Source organism: Osmerus eperlanus, chromosome 15 (genome assembly GCF_963692335.1).
Source record: "Osmerus eperlanus chromosome 15, fOsmEpe2.1, whole genome shotgun sequence".
NCBI classification, from domain to species: domain Eukaryota; kingdom Metazoa; phylum Chordata; class Actinopteri; order Osmeriformes; family Osmeridae; genus Osmerus; species Osmerus eperlanus.
This window is the reverse complement of record NC_085032.1, coordinates 10,772,866-10,786,507: the sequence shown is the minus strand read 5'-3', so window position 1 is coordinate 10,786,507 and position 13,642 is coordinate 10,772,866. Positions and strand designations below refer to the sequence as shown.

Genomic DNA, 13,642 nt, shown 5'->3' with positions numbered 1-13,642 from the left:
GCGCATGCGTGCACCGGTGACACGTGGGAATGGAAACACGCGGTGAGACCGATTGACGCGGGTCAAGCATGAACCGTAGCCCTGAGACGGAGGTAGCTCAAAGACATTTCAGTGTGTCCTCTCGGGAAAACCAAGATCGGAGTTGATCGCACCTGGGAGGAGTCCATTCTCACCATCACCTCACCCCCACTCCACACTCACTCCAGAGAGGAGGGGGCTGATGGTTGGAGGGGTTTGGGGGAGGGAGGAGGGGGAAGGGTCCGACAGACCAGGGGAGACCTGTGCTCCCTGGCTGACCCTGACGAGCAGGTGGACTCGAGCGGATGATGCATAAACATGTGCAGCTGTGAGGGAGATGAATGCAGCTACTGGAAGTCTAGTGGATTTTTAAAAGAGGCGCCACCAAAACACAAAACACAACTGTCACAATGACATTAGAGACCCGAAACCAGGAATACGGGATTGCATGTGTGTGTGCGCAGGCGTCAGTCTGAGGGCGTTTTACACAGCAGGCAGTCACCCAGGCAGTCCTCCAGGCAGGCAGCCAGACAAGCAGGCAGTCTCTCTGGATGCCTATTGTTTACCAATATAGTATCAACACGGAGGGTGCCAAGACTAGACACAAACACAAAGTAACAGAAAACCACACAGTACAGGGGTATGGAGGTGGTACTGTATCAGTTGATATATTCGGCACAGAGAACTAACAAGCTACGTTGGGATTTTCAATAGTAACACCCCGGGGTTGGGGGTTGATATGTGACTTGTTGAGGCTGAAATTGCACAGAAATGAATTAGTCGTATGAGTGGACTGAAGCCGTACACAATTTCCAGGGACCCTGCCTCATTCGCGAACACCAAAATGGGAGTTTGAGGTTTACAACCGCGGAGATGTTCTTTGCATCTGTGGCGAGGCGAAGGTACAGTGTGAGCAATGCGACTCCTGTGGCCGTTTGTCTGGTGCAGTGAGAGGCCCTTACGAGATGAGACCTCACATCCACAAGCTGGCAGGGGGGCAGGAGGAAAAAGAGACCTCATTCAAAATTCATGGATCCATACATACCTTCCTGCAGGCTGGTTGAAACACAACAGTGGCAGCAGCCTACCTTTACAGGCTACTATACGTACACACTCGCGCGCACACAAACACAACGAGATTTGGCCAATGAGTAGGGTCGAGGCGGACTGATCTATGCTGTTCGAGTCCGTCAGTCCATCTGTCAGTCAGCTCGGTGGCAAGGCCAGGGCTGTGGGCTATACTGCTGATGAGAGCACTATATCAAACACTCTGATCCTGGCCTCAGCAGAAGATATATATTTATATACCGAAAGCAGAAGATTGATACAGGAGTACACACACACACGGACACACACACACACACGGACAAGGACACAGAAAAAGGGAGGGATAGCTGTTTTGCCAGTGTATCTGCCTGGTAGATCAATGATGCCAGTAGCACGTGTGTTGGTTTTTATCTTTTTCAGCGAGCAAGTGAGTGTGTGCGAGTGAGTGTGTGCGAGTGAGTGTGTGCGAGTGAGTGAGTGTGCGTTTGTATAAACCTATGGGTGTGTGTTTATTTGTATGAGTTTGTACGTATGTGTTTGGATGTGGCTTCGTATTTTGAGTGTGTATGTGTTTTTGCGCATGTGTGTGTGGTGCGCGTGTGTGTGCCTGTGTGTGTTGCATATGCGTGTGTGTGTAATCTGGCAAGCCTATCAGAAGGTCCACTCAGCTCCACCCTGAGGCATCCAACATCTCCTCTCATCAGTACAGTACAATCCAATACTGCCAAGTTTCACGCACCAGGTCACCACCTCACTCGGTGTGTCTGCATCCTCTCTACCTTACCGACACGGTCTCCCTCATCCACCCATCTCTGTAAAGTCACCAAGCAGGACTTAGAAATGATCTGAGCATTTTTGAAACACAGAGGAGATGTCTGAGCTCTCAGCATCCCTGCCTGGCAGTCTTAACCACTTCAGACGGTCCTCAACAAATATGATAACACAAGCTGAGCACCCAGGTATTAAATCACTATCAAACGATGGACGAGGAGCAGATAGCTGGGCTGCATGAGCATGAGGAGGGGCTGTGAAGACTCGGGAGAGGAGACACAAACTGGGAGCCCTGCAGAATCATGTATATGCCTGAGGGAGGGAGGGAATAAATAAGGAGGAAGAAAGGTAGCGAGGGAGGGAGACTTTGTGAGTGAGTCAGGGAGAGATTAAAATGGAGAAAGAGTGCAAGGAGCAAAGAGAGAGGGAGGAGAAGAGAGTCAGAGATAATGAGAAAGAACGAAAGATGAGAGAGAAAGAGAGAGGGGGAAAAGAGAAAAGGAAAACACATCAATTAAAACGCCTCAGTACTCAGAGCAGAACACCAACAGTGGGATAGCAACATTAGCATATCGGCTAATTGTTATTCATGCACAATGCCACACTTTCCAGGAAAACCGGTCAATGAGTTCATGATGCGCATGCAGGTTATTGTATGTGTTTGTGTTCATGAATGGGTGTGTTTGATTAGCGACACAAAGTAAATTATTTTGTACGAACCCAAATTATTTGGCCAGCCCTGAAAACTAGATCACACGAAAATGTTCTTTCTGCACGCACACACACAAACACACACTATTCATCCACACAAACATGCTGAAGCCCAAATACTAATACTCGTATTCCCGTCCTGTACTGCACTGTGGAGATGAGGGAAAGGGATTTGTGCAATTATGGAAATGTTTGCATAGGAAGAAGCTCAATCTTCCCCCTCCTAAATCCCTCCCTCCCTCTATCTTTTTCTCTCTCTTCAAAGGGGGCTCTCGGGGGAGGGAGGGAACACATGGTGAATATGAACGCTGAGGTGTCAATGTCTCATTTCATTTCTGCACTGGAGAGCACACTGTGGCTGAGAGTCAGATGGAACTGTCCACCCGGGGGAGGAGAGCTGGAGAGAGAGACAGAGAGAAAGAGAAGGAAGAGAGAAAGAGAGAGAGACAGAGAGAAAGAGAAGGAAGAGAGAAAGAGAGAGAGACAGAGAGAAAGAGACAGAGAGAAAGAGACAGAGAGAAAGAGACAGAGAGACAGAAAGAAGACACAAACCGAGACAAAGAGAAGTAGGAAGAGCAGCCAATCACATCTCTCGCATCACCGTCAGGCAGACTGCATCCAGTCTATCACAGGAAATGAAAAATGGCCAGGTAGAGATTTCTGATGCTTATGTTGCCTTGTGATAGATCATATCTGACCAACAATCCAATTTCAGAATCATACAATTTCCAATTGTGCGCCAGAAGGCTTGGAAGCCTGCATGACGAGCAATGGAGTTCTGGGGCATGGTATTCAGTTCCAGTTTCAAGTCACAAAGCAGAACTAATGTAACTGGGGAAACTCAATGGCAGCCGGGGATACTGTACTAGGAGAGAGCAGCAACATTTTCTGCTGCATGCGTGGCTTCTTGACTGGCGCTGAGGTCACATGGGCGTGTGTCAGGGGCGTCACTGGCTCAGTCTCACCACCCACACAGACACTGGGGAGACAGACACAATGACAGCAGAGACACCACGGCATGCTAACCCACAACAATGACTCAGAGATCCGCAACATGACAGAGGGCTACCAGACACACCCGCTAACATTCCACACACACACACAAAGAACCGCACACAGACCAACACACAACACATGCACACACAAACTAATGTCCATACATAACCATATGCATATAACCACACAGATATAACCACACACAGATAACCACACATTACACACACAGTACATAAGTGTCCTTAAGCTCACGCTGATCTAGCCTATGGGCTGGGGTGCTCAGCAGTAATTAAGACTGAGGATGCTCTTGCACAAATACTATTTGCCAAAAGGAATGAGTTCTTTAATTGGGTCTATGCTTTCGTTTTAGGGGAGCAGGGCTTTTAAATGTACCCTCATCAAGCGAGAACCATACTGTTGCCTTCTCCGTTCCACAGAGAGCTACACAGCCCACAGACACGATCACCTGTACTTATTATACCTGCTGGAGTTGCGAGTGTGTGTATATGAGTGTCTGCCACAGAGCATACATGGAGCAGAGGTTGTCAAGACGAGAGCAGAGAAGGTGAAACAGTGATAGAGTGAGAGAAGGGGGCAGAAAATAAAAAGGGAGAGCTAGAGCAAATGAGCATTAAAGAGAAACAGTCATAGTCATAGAGGCACAGATAAAAATGGATGAAGAGAGAAGAGGGAGGATGAACAGGCCAAGTGTTCAGTTCTCAGTATTCAGTTATCCTGGTGTTCAGTTCTCAGTATTCAGTCATCTTAGTGCTTGTTTATCCAAGTGTTCAGAAAGCCCAGTGCTACGGTCTGCTGTCAAATCCTTTCAATTAACTTAAAGCTTCTTTAAAATATGGAGTGAGTTCTTACAGCCATTGCACCTCAACACATCTCCATAAGCTCTATCTCTGTGCCACTCTCGCCCTTTCCCTCTCCCTCTCTCACACATTCTTTTTCTCTCTCACTCTCTTCCCCTGCTCTTTCTGACTCTCATTCACACACACACACACACACACACACACACACGTGCGACTGCAGCCACATCCCTAGACAGCCTATAAGGAAGCTCACAGACTTGCCCTGCATTCTGAAGCATCTACACACACACACACACACACACACACACACATACACACAAACCACTACCTATAAGCCTTTGCCTGTATGTAGCATACAATCTCATCCATGTGTCAGGAAGACAACACATTTAATGAAATATGAATATGTCTAACATTCAGTAATACATTCAAGTAGGCTACATAAGTCCAGATCCATCAGGTGATGAGACACAGACAGACTGCAGCAGGATAAGAACAGACTGTCTTTGTGAAAATGGAGACGCGCTGTTCAAGAGGAAGCATTCCAGACCGGAGACATCCTGACATTCAGCGAGCAGTCAGCACACAGAGACACACCCCGAGTCTGACACTGCTGGCTCTCCTTCTCCTTCTCTGAAAATACCGCCAAGCTGAAGATGGAGGATAAAGATATCTCCTTCTTTCTTCATCTTTCCTCTTCTTCCTCCTCTCCACTTCTTTTCCTTGAGTTATTTCACGGTTTCACGGCCATCCACAACAGTTAATACGAGTCCTTACCTGCTGAAAAAACTCCATCTGCTAATGATACACCATAGCAGTGTAACCAAGTATTATTACAAAAAAATTACTTTGTAAATAAAATACAAACATACGGTACCTCCATGTTAGTGTTAGCTGACGTTGTCATACTCATAATTCTAGTCAGAATATGAGTCTGATACCGCTCCCTTGGGCTGTGAGTATGGGGCGTGTTTCAATCGAACCCGGAAAAAAATGCCTCTTCGCTCAATTGGATAGACCTACAACCAATCAGAGCAACGTAGCATGTTGTTCGTTGAAAACGAATTTAACCCAAGCGCTCTTTGGTGACGCGGTTGATCACATTACTGTTGATCATCTGTCCATCATCGTATAAAGCCCGCCTTGACAATTTGATTGGTCCGAACAGCTCTTGTTCGGACATAGTTTTTCCCCAACCGAGCGACCCCAGACCCAACTTCCCGACCACATTTTTTTGTGGGCGGGGCTAAGTTCGGCTGGCACCCAGGCTATGTTAGTGTGTCTATGTGCACACAATCTCCGTTCCCAAAACACCCGAATTCTGGAGACACAGCGCCGTCCCACAGGCGTGACGTATGTCACCAGCGCTTAACGTCACCCTTGGGTCATCCCTATAAATAGTCCCATTCATAAAAACTCCTCATCATTGTCTAAGGGCACAATCTCCAACAGCGGTTTACATCCCAACAGGGGGAGGTGACAATTGGTGACAGGGGCTGATTGGTGTTATTTAAAAAGTGGGCATGCCTAAGAATGCATCCCAGGATATGCCCAGGGGGGTGGGGGACTGGACCGGTCGGGGGCGGAGGGTTTGGGTTACGTTTGTTCATTCCCCAAACCAATCAGAGTGTCTCCAGCTAGCTGGCCCATAGGAGGAGCAGGTGATGGGCTCCAGGCCGAGACCGTACATGCCCCCTCCCCTGACGCCCATCAGCTTGAAATAGAACTCTCACTGGCCAGAGGTGGACCCCTTTATGGTCAACACCGCCACAGGAGTTTGGTTCGGTTTGATTTTGTAACTGCGGTGTGTCCTTTTTGCTGTGTGAGGTGCGTGTGTGTGTGTGAGGGGGGGGGGGGGTATCGCTAGGGTATAAAACATAAATCAGAGTGGTCAAATTTTTACATTTGGTGCAAATGTAACTGTGGAGAACAGGGACTTTCATTTCCCAGATGGAAGTGGCGAGCAGGGCAACTTGAGAGGAAGATGAAAAGAGGATTTCATATTAATTCAACCGAGTGTGTGCTGGTCCAAGCCAGCTGGGAGGCAGGGTGGCTCAGCATCATCTCTGTCCCCACACTCGCTTCCCACTGACACTCTCCCTGAGAAACCTAGTAAAAGTCTAGGTATGTGTGTGTGTGTATGCGTGCGTGTGTGTGTTTTTGAGCGCGTGTGTGTTTTTGTGTGTGTATATGTACCCGATCTGGAAACAGTTTCAATAGCAGACGAGAAGCCCTGTAGATGTCATGAACAACTTACTTTTCCCTACCTGAACTGTCTGTGTGTGTTTGTGTGTGTGTGTGCGTGTGTGGACACACACAGACTCTCTCCAGAGGCCTAAGTGACTAATACAACCAGACTTTTCACGGTCACGCTCAACATGCCTGTTTACCCAGGACTGGTAGGGACAGTTTGTGTCTGTGGTGTGTGTGTGTGTATACGTGTGTGTGTGTGTGTGTGTGTGTGTGTGTGTGTTGATGCGGCTATGTGCCTGTGGTGTGTGTGTGTGTGGGTCTATGTGGCAGTAGTGAGCGTGTCTATGTGTCTGAGGTGTGTGTGTGTGTGTGTTCTCAGTCTAGCAGGTAGGTGGTGTGACATTCCTGCCATAGCAGAGTAAACACACAGGGGAACAAGCCAGTCACCATCTCCTCTCTGCACACATAACCCTCATCTTGTCCTCCACCTGGCCTGCCTAGTCCTAGAACAGCTCCTCTGCTCTACACGGACCCTGCACTACCTAGAACCACTGGGCTGGACGAATCAGTCGTGTAGTGCCCCCTCTCTGTGTGACTGTGTAACCGTAGGCAACAGTCTTATTACCATATGGCGTTAGTCAGAATGAATTAGCAGTAAACTCGAAATGATTCATTATCATTACATGTTCGTGACTTATATGGTGTGTAGTATGTGGTGCTTAAGTGTATGTGTGTGTGTGTGTGTGTGTCATGTGCTTTTGAGTGTGTTTGTGTGTGCGCAAGTCTGAGTGTACACAGAAATGTGTGTGTGCCAGCATGTGTGTGCAAGCTAGCATGGGTGTGTGTGTGTGTGTGTGTGTGTGTGTGTGTGTGTGTGTGTGTGTGTGTGTGTGTGTGTGTGAGTGTGTGGTCGCTGGTGGTGATGTCACTCAGTAGCATTCGGAATTAATGTGGGCGTACGTAAATGCACAGCCTGTACGTGTTAACCAGACCATGTGGCCCTTCCAACTGTACCATCCAAACACACACCTCTGACACAACCACACACAAACACCCACAAAGATCAAAGGAACGGAATTAGAGATCTGGGGGGTATTCCAGAAAACAGGTTATGCGACATAACCAGGTAAATTTACTCTCCAGCTGACACACAATGTTGCAGCAACTTACTGGCAATGTTGCTACAATGCTGGGCCACAACAGAATTATCAGCATTCAGGAAATTATTAGACGGACCACCGTCTATGTAATCTTTGACAGCTCTTTCAACACGTTGATGAAAGGTGCTGTGTTTAATGAGCCTGGTGGTTGCTAATATCTGGACAGGCTTTCTATCTGTCTTAATGAGAACATGACATCGCTGGAGATGGACTAGCTGGCGCAGCGATAGCGGGCTAGCACTCCCCTGCCTTGGGGTAGTGTCAGAGATGAGAGAGGGAGAGCGCTGAAAGATAGAGAGGGTGGGAAGGAGGGAGGGGGGGGGGGGTTGGAAGGAGAGAGGGGATAGAGGGTGAGAGATTCTTTAACCAGATCGATAGATCTCTAGCTTCTCCTCCACCCCCCCCCTCCTCTAGTGAAGCGAGAGTTTAGGCTGAGGGTCTAACTCAATACCATGCAGCAGAATCAATCACAGTCAGACAGACAGGAAAAAAGACAGAGTAAGAACTGAAAAGGAGAGAACGTGAGAGAGACAGAGAGAGACTTGGGTAGAGCGGTTACGTTGTGCCTTTTCTACACATTGTCATGCTCCCTAATCTTCAAAATCAATACCTCCAAACTGTCTTACGCACACACAGATATGCACGCACACACAAGTCTGCATTTCTCTGCATTGAGGTTTTTTCTCTCTCTTTACACACACACACACACACACACTGACAGTTGAGGCACAGACGGTGTGGTGAGAGGGAGCGTGGCGCTGTGTCGCGGCCGCGGCCGCAGGTGGTTCAGACGTGACCAGCTCCCAGACACCACAGGCGTTTCCTCAGATACACCCACGAGTCCCTCACACACACACACACCTACCGCTACACTCATGGACTGTACAGTACATACGGGAATGTGCAGAGACACACCGTGACCATCACGCCACCCAGATCACACGGTACGAATGGAGCTCCAGGTCTGACAGTTAAATAACTCCTAAACCAGCTAACTCACTAAAGCCCCACTCAACTCATACACAACATGGTTCAATACAACCTTGTTAGAAATTCTACAATCACACAGCACGGCATACTATTTTCACTGTTTCAGACTCGGCACCTGTGGGTTTATGTGTGTGTGTGCGTGCGTGCGTGCGTTCGTACGAGTCCGTGCGGTTTGATGTTTAATGGTAGACACACACACTCGCAGCAGCTGCAGCCGCAAATATGAAACACCTTTCCCTTCTCCTCCTCCCCTCATACCCTAAAACAACCTGTCAACCCTCGCAGCACTCTACAGACATCCCATTTTCTCTCTCTCTCTCTCTCTCTCTCTCTCTCTCTCTCTTTCCTCTCTCTCTCTCTCTCTCTCTCTCTCTCTCTCTCTCTCTCTCTCTCTCTCTCTCTCTCTCTCTCTCTCTCTCTCTCTCTCTCTCTCTCTCTCTCTCTCTCTCTCTCTCTCTCTCTCTCTCTCTCTCTCTCTCTCTCTCTCTCTCTCTCTCCTCTCTCTCTCTCTCTCTCCTCTCTCTCTCTCTCTCTCTCTCTCTCTCTCTCTCTCTCTCTAAATACCTGTAACTCACTCTCAGCAGTCCTGGCAAGAGTAGCGGCAGTTACAGCACCATCCTCCCTTTCTTTCATTCCTGTCTCAGTCTCTTACCACCCTCGTCTAACCCCATTCCTCTCTTTCATAATCTCTCTTTATGCCCCCTCCACCCCCCCTCCTCCATCCACACTCCTCTCTCCCTCTCCTCCCGTCCCCCACCTCTCCCTGTCCCTGGTCCCTCTCTCCAGGGAGGGCGTCTGGCGTGCGTCTGGGAGCAAGCCGGGGGTGGGCACTCACCGGGTCTTCTGGCAGGCGGAGCAGAGCCAGGCGCGCTCCCTCTTGCTGTAGGTGCGGCAGGTCTTGCAGATGTTGAAGCAGCAGTCGAGGCAGGGCCGCTTGGGGTTGAGCAGGAAGGTGAAGGGGGCGCAGCAGCGGATGCAGCAGTGCTCGTTGAAGCGGTGCTGCCTGGCGAGGATGGAGCATCTGCTGCCTTCCTCCGCCAGCTCCTGTTTCATCTCGCTGACGGAGAGAGCGGGAGCGGGAGAGAGGGAGAGAGCGAGGGAGGGAGGGAGGGAGGGAAGGGGGAGCGGGAGGGGGAGGGATGAGAGAGAGAGAGTGTGAGCGAGTGCGTCTGATAGAGATGGAATGTAAAAAAAAAAAGAACGGCGAGGCGGAATCATTGGAGATGCTATAACAAATGAAAAATTAAAGGGGATAATAAAACAGGAGGGGGGGAGGTTGGGGTGGGGCGGAGAGAAAAATGCTCTCTCCTATTCTCTCACGCCAGTCCTCTGAATTAACACGACGGACGACATTTCAATCTGGGAGCATGTCACTCCTTGTTTCTCGACATCAATCAAACCCAAAGAAAGCCTGACTCCACTATGTGTGTGTGTGCACATTAATTTGTGAAACAACACAATAATGACAATGATCTTGATGCTGGCGATGATAATGATGGTCATGGTGGTGATGATGATGATGATTAAACAGTAAGATTAAAGAGATACAACTAAAGGTCAGACAGTAGATTTATACAAGCCTGCAAACCACACAGGAAGTCTCTGGATTAATCCATACATTTCCTTTTTTTTATGTATGGTTATACTGTCAGACTATACTTTACTGTAAAAAAAAAACTTATTTAGAATTACAGCCTTGAAAATAATGTGTCAATTGTCTAAGATATACTGACTGTTCTATCTGATTTCCTCAGTGTGAACAGTGGAGACGGAGATGGACAAACTCTAAAGGTGCAGATGCAGGTTAGAAAATACTGGAAGGGTTCGGGCTCATAGTCACTAAGTAAATTATTCAAGCCCCGCTATCAACCAAGATTTACAGTGCTAGCGCTAGCTCTAACACGACTTTCAATGATCTCCGACACAAACACACACCAATAAACTCACGCTCAAATAACCACCATGTGCACACACACAAACATAGCAACACACATGCGCGCACACAAACACACACACACCTTACAACAATCATTCACCCGCGAAGCAGCATCACCAAGAATCTATCGTGAAAAATACCGGGTTAGTACTACAGGAGTAAAGGGGAATTGTGTGGAGCAGTGAGTATGTGGAGCAGCCAGCCCAGTGGTGCGGCCAGGGGGATGAGCTATCTACTGCCTCCTCTGGTATTTATACTCATCTCCCTTACTCATCAGCTCCTGCCGCTCTGATTGCTTTTCACATGCATCATTAGCCTTAGTATATTCATCAGATGAACAATCCCCCCCATACATATTCAGTCCAGTTTATATACAGTGTGACAAATGCACACACCCAAATGCTCTTTTTACTCACGGAAACAATCGTTTTCACACGAACGCACATACAAACACAGATTAACTACCTTCAAACCAGGAGACCTTTTGCCAACTCATCCAGCACAGAAAAAACAGGGCGGACATTTTGACTGAGTACAGTAGAGAGAATGGCATGTTGTGGTGAGGCTAAGAAAGTCGTTAAGTTGCGTGTCCGAGACAGATATGGCCTTAATGAGCTGAGATGAGCCTTCCAGCTGCTTATAGCTACAGTGTGTGTGATAGGTCATTGGAGTAAATGAGATGGGCTAAAACACACCCACCCACCCACACACACACACACACACACACACCCAAGGACAGACAGAGCGCCGGTCACGCCCGCTGCTCTGGCAGATTAACTTCCCTCTCCCTTAACTAGGCATAATAAACGTCCCTCCGGTGTCACAGCAGCGCGGGGTTCCAGGATGACATCACACGGAGATAGCAGCACGGAGCAGGGTAGAGTTGCTACCGCCGTCGCACTGCCTCACGCACGTACACGCCCACGCACACCCCACACACACACACACACACACACGCGCACAGGTGTACACAGATACACGCGGGCACACACAAACAATAGCACAAACATAAACACACCCATGCATGCTCGTCCAGGGCTCCACAGGGCTCCTTGCCCCACCTTCACCTCTGTCTTGGGGTCACAGCACCCCTCGGGGAATGTCCCCAATACACCACCACAGATCTAATATTCCAGCAACGAACGAAGAACCTGCGTATGTGTATGTGTGTGCAAATGTGCATGTTTGTGTGTGTGTGTAGGTGTGCGTGTTTGTGTGTGCGTGCGCGTCTGTTTTTGTGTGTGTGTGTGTTTATATATGAATAAATGAATTAAACATGGTAAAGGTGAGAAAGTCTTAGCGGGGGTCTGTGTGTCGTTTAAATGGGCCCTGAGTTATTTCATTAGCTTGCCCTTTACTATTTAGTCAATAATTCATCCCCCTCTCATTCTGTATTCATGGAACTGTTTACTACTGCCTGCTGGACTCTGGGACTGTGTAGGGTCCACAGCATTTAACACTGAAGAGCCTCACATGCATGGCAGTGTTAACTTTATGAGGTATCCTATCTTGTCCTGTTACGAGGTCCTGTTATAAGATAGAGAGCATCACCACTCAGATGAGTTTGACAAGTCGTTTGCTTCTTCTACTGAATATTAACACGACTGCATTCAGGCAGAACTCAAATATGTTCTCCTGAAACTTGAGACTTTAAAGAAAGACAGAAAGAAATACAGGAGGAACTTCTGTGTGTGTTTGTGAAGTGTGTGTGACGGACGGATAGCACTGTGTTGTTATGTTGACTGAGGAGTACAGTAGGCTACTGTACGATTGTGATGGAAAAAAAAGACAGAGTGAGAGAGATGGTGAGAGAGATGAAGAGATATCAAGATAGAGAGAGAGAGAGAGAGAGAGAGAGAGAGAGAGAGAGAGAGAGAGAGAGAGAGAGAGAGAGAGAGAGAGAGAGAGAGAGAGAGAGAGAGAGAGAGAGAGAGAGAATTTCTATCTGAGCCTTCCTTTGCCAAGAAAAGGCAAATAACCTATCATTAGACTATCAGTTTTAAAGAGCTGAATTAGCATTCTTCTCTTCTGTATTCACCATGGTGTCACAATACAGTCATCCATTTCCATAATCAATACTGTTTTAATCTCCCTCATGGAAGGTACACTTTCAAACTTCCAGCAACTTTCTGGCCTTGTGACCTGGTCCAGAGCCGGCTGTAATGGTTCTGCTAGATGTTGGTCAAGATATGAGCAAAGTTTAGGCAGCTGATCCGTCAGATGTCATGTTCAGACATTACTAGGCTGTCAGAGCAGACTTGACAATGCCTTAACTCTTCTCTGCAGTGCAATAGCAGATCAACAAATAACAGCCATGAATTGAGTGTGAGGCTTATCGGTGTGAGGTTATCAGGCCTGTCTCCAGGCCGCTGATTGAGGTGAAGGGTAGACTGTCCGGCTGAGGGAAGGGTTGAAGTTGTGTGGCAGACTCCTTCCTGGGGACCTAATGAGCTAACTCGCTAGGCTAATGTGTGCTGTGAGTCACACTACAGTCCAGGAAGTCATTCAGCCAACTTCCAGTAAGAATATTTAGCCTGTGAGGTCATTTCCTCCAAATCCTGGTTATATGCCACAGATGTTTCCTTTATGAGAGAGTGTTAGCCATCTTCCAGACTCTTGGATGAGTCCTGAAAATCCAGGCTTGGATTGATGCCATCTTTCCTTTAGCCTCCTTCCCTCATCATCTTTTCATCGTCTATCACTCCATACTTCTCCGTCTTTACCCCTCTCTCTTTCTTTGTCCACCTCATTCTCTCCCTCTTACTTTCCGTTCTCTCCATTGCTCTCTCGATCTTCCTCTCCTATCCCCCACCCTCCCTTCTCTCTTCCTCCATCTCTCCCTTCTCTCTTCCTCCATCTCTCCCTTCTCTCTTCTTCCATCTCTCCCTTCTCTCTTCCTCCATCTCTCCCTTCTCTCTTCTTCCATCTCTCCCTTCTCTCTTCCTCCATCTCTCCCTTCTCTCTTCCTCCATCTCTCCCAGCCAGAGCAGGTGGCGTTGCCT

The 13,642-nt window shown here is 48.1% G+C and overlaps 2 protein-coding genes across 5 annotated transcripts in view; both read right to left on the bottom strand.

Moving 5' to 3' along the window:
• chmp4c (charged multivesicular body protein 4C) overlaps window positions 1–13,642 on the bottom strand; it is an 88,912-nt gene that overhangs the window by 37,680 nt on the left and 37,590 nt on the right. The gene's annotated exons all lie outside the window — the stretch shown is intronic.
• Window positions 1–13,642, bottom strand: part of myripb (myosin VIIA and Rab interacting protein b) — a 68,535-nt gene that overhangs the window by 26,797 nt on the left and 28,096 nt on the right. For all 4 annotated transcript variants that reach the window (XM_062480133.1, XM_062480132.1, XM_062480130.1 and 1 more), the window contains exon 3: window positions 9,540–9,761. In XM_062480133.1, coding sequence (XP_062336117.1) covers window positions 9,540–9,761 — 222 coding nt within the window. The remainder of the gene's footprint in view (window positions 1–9,539; window positions 9,762–13,642) is intronic.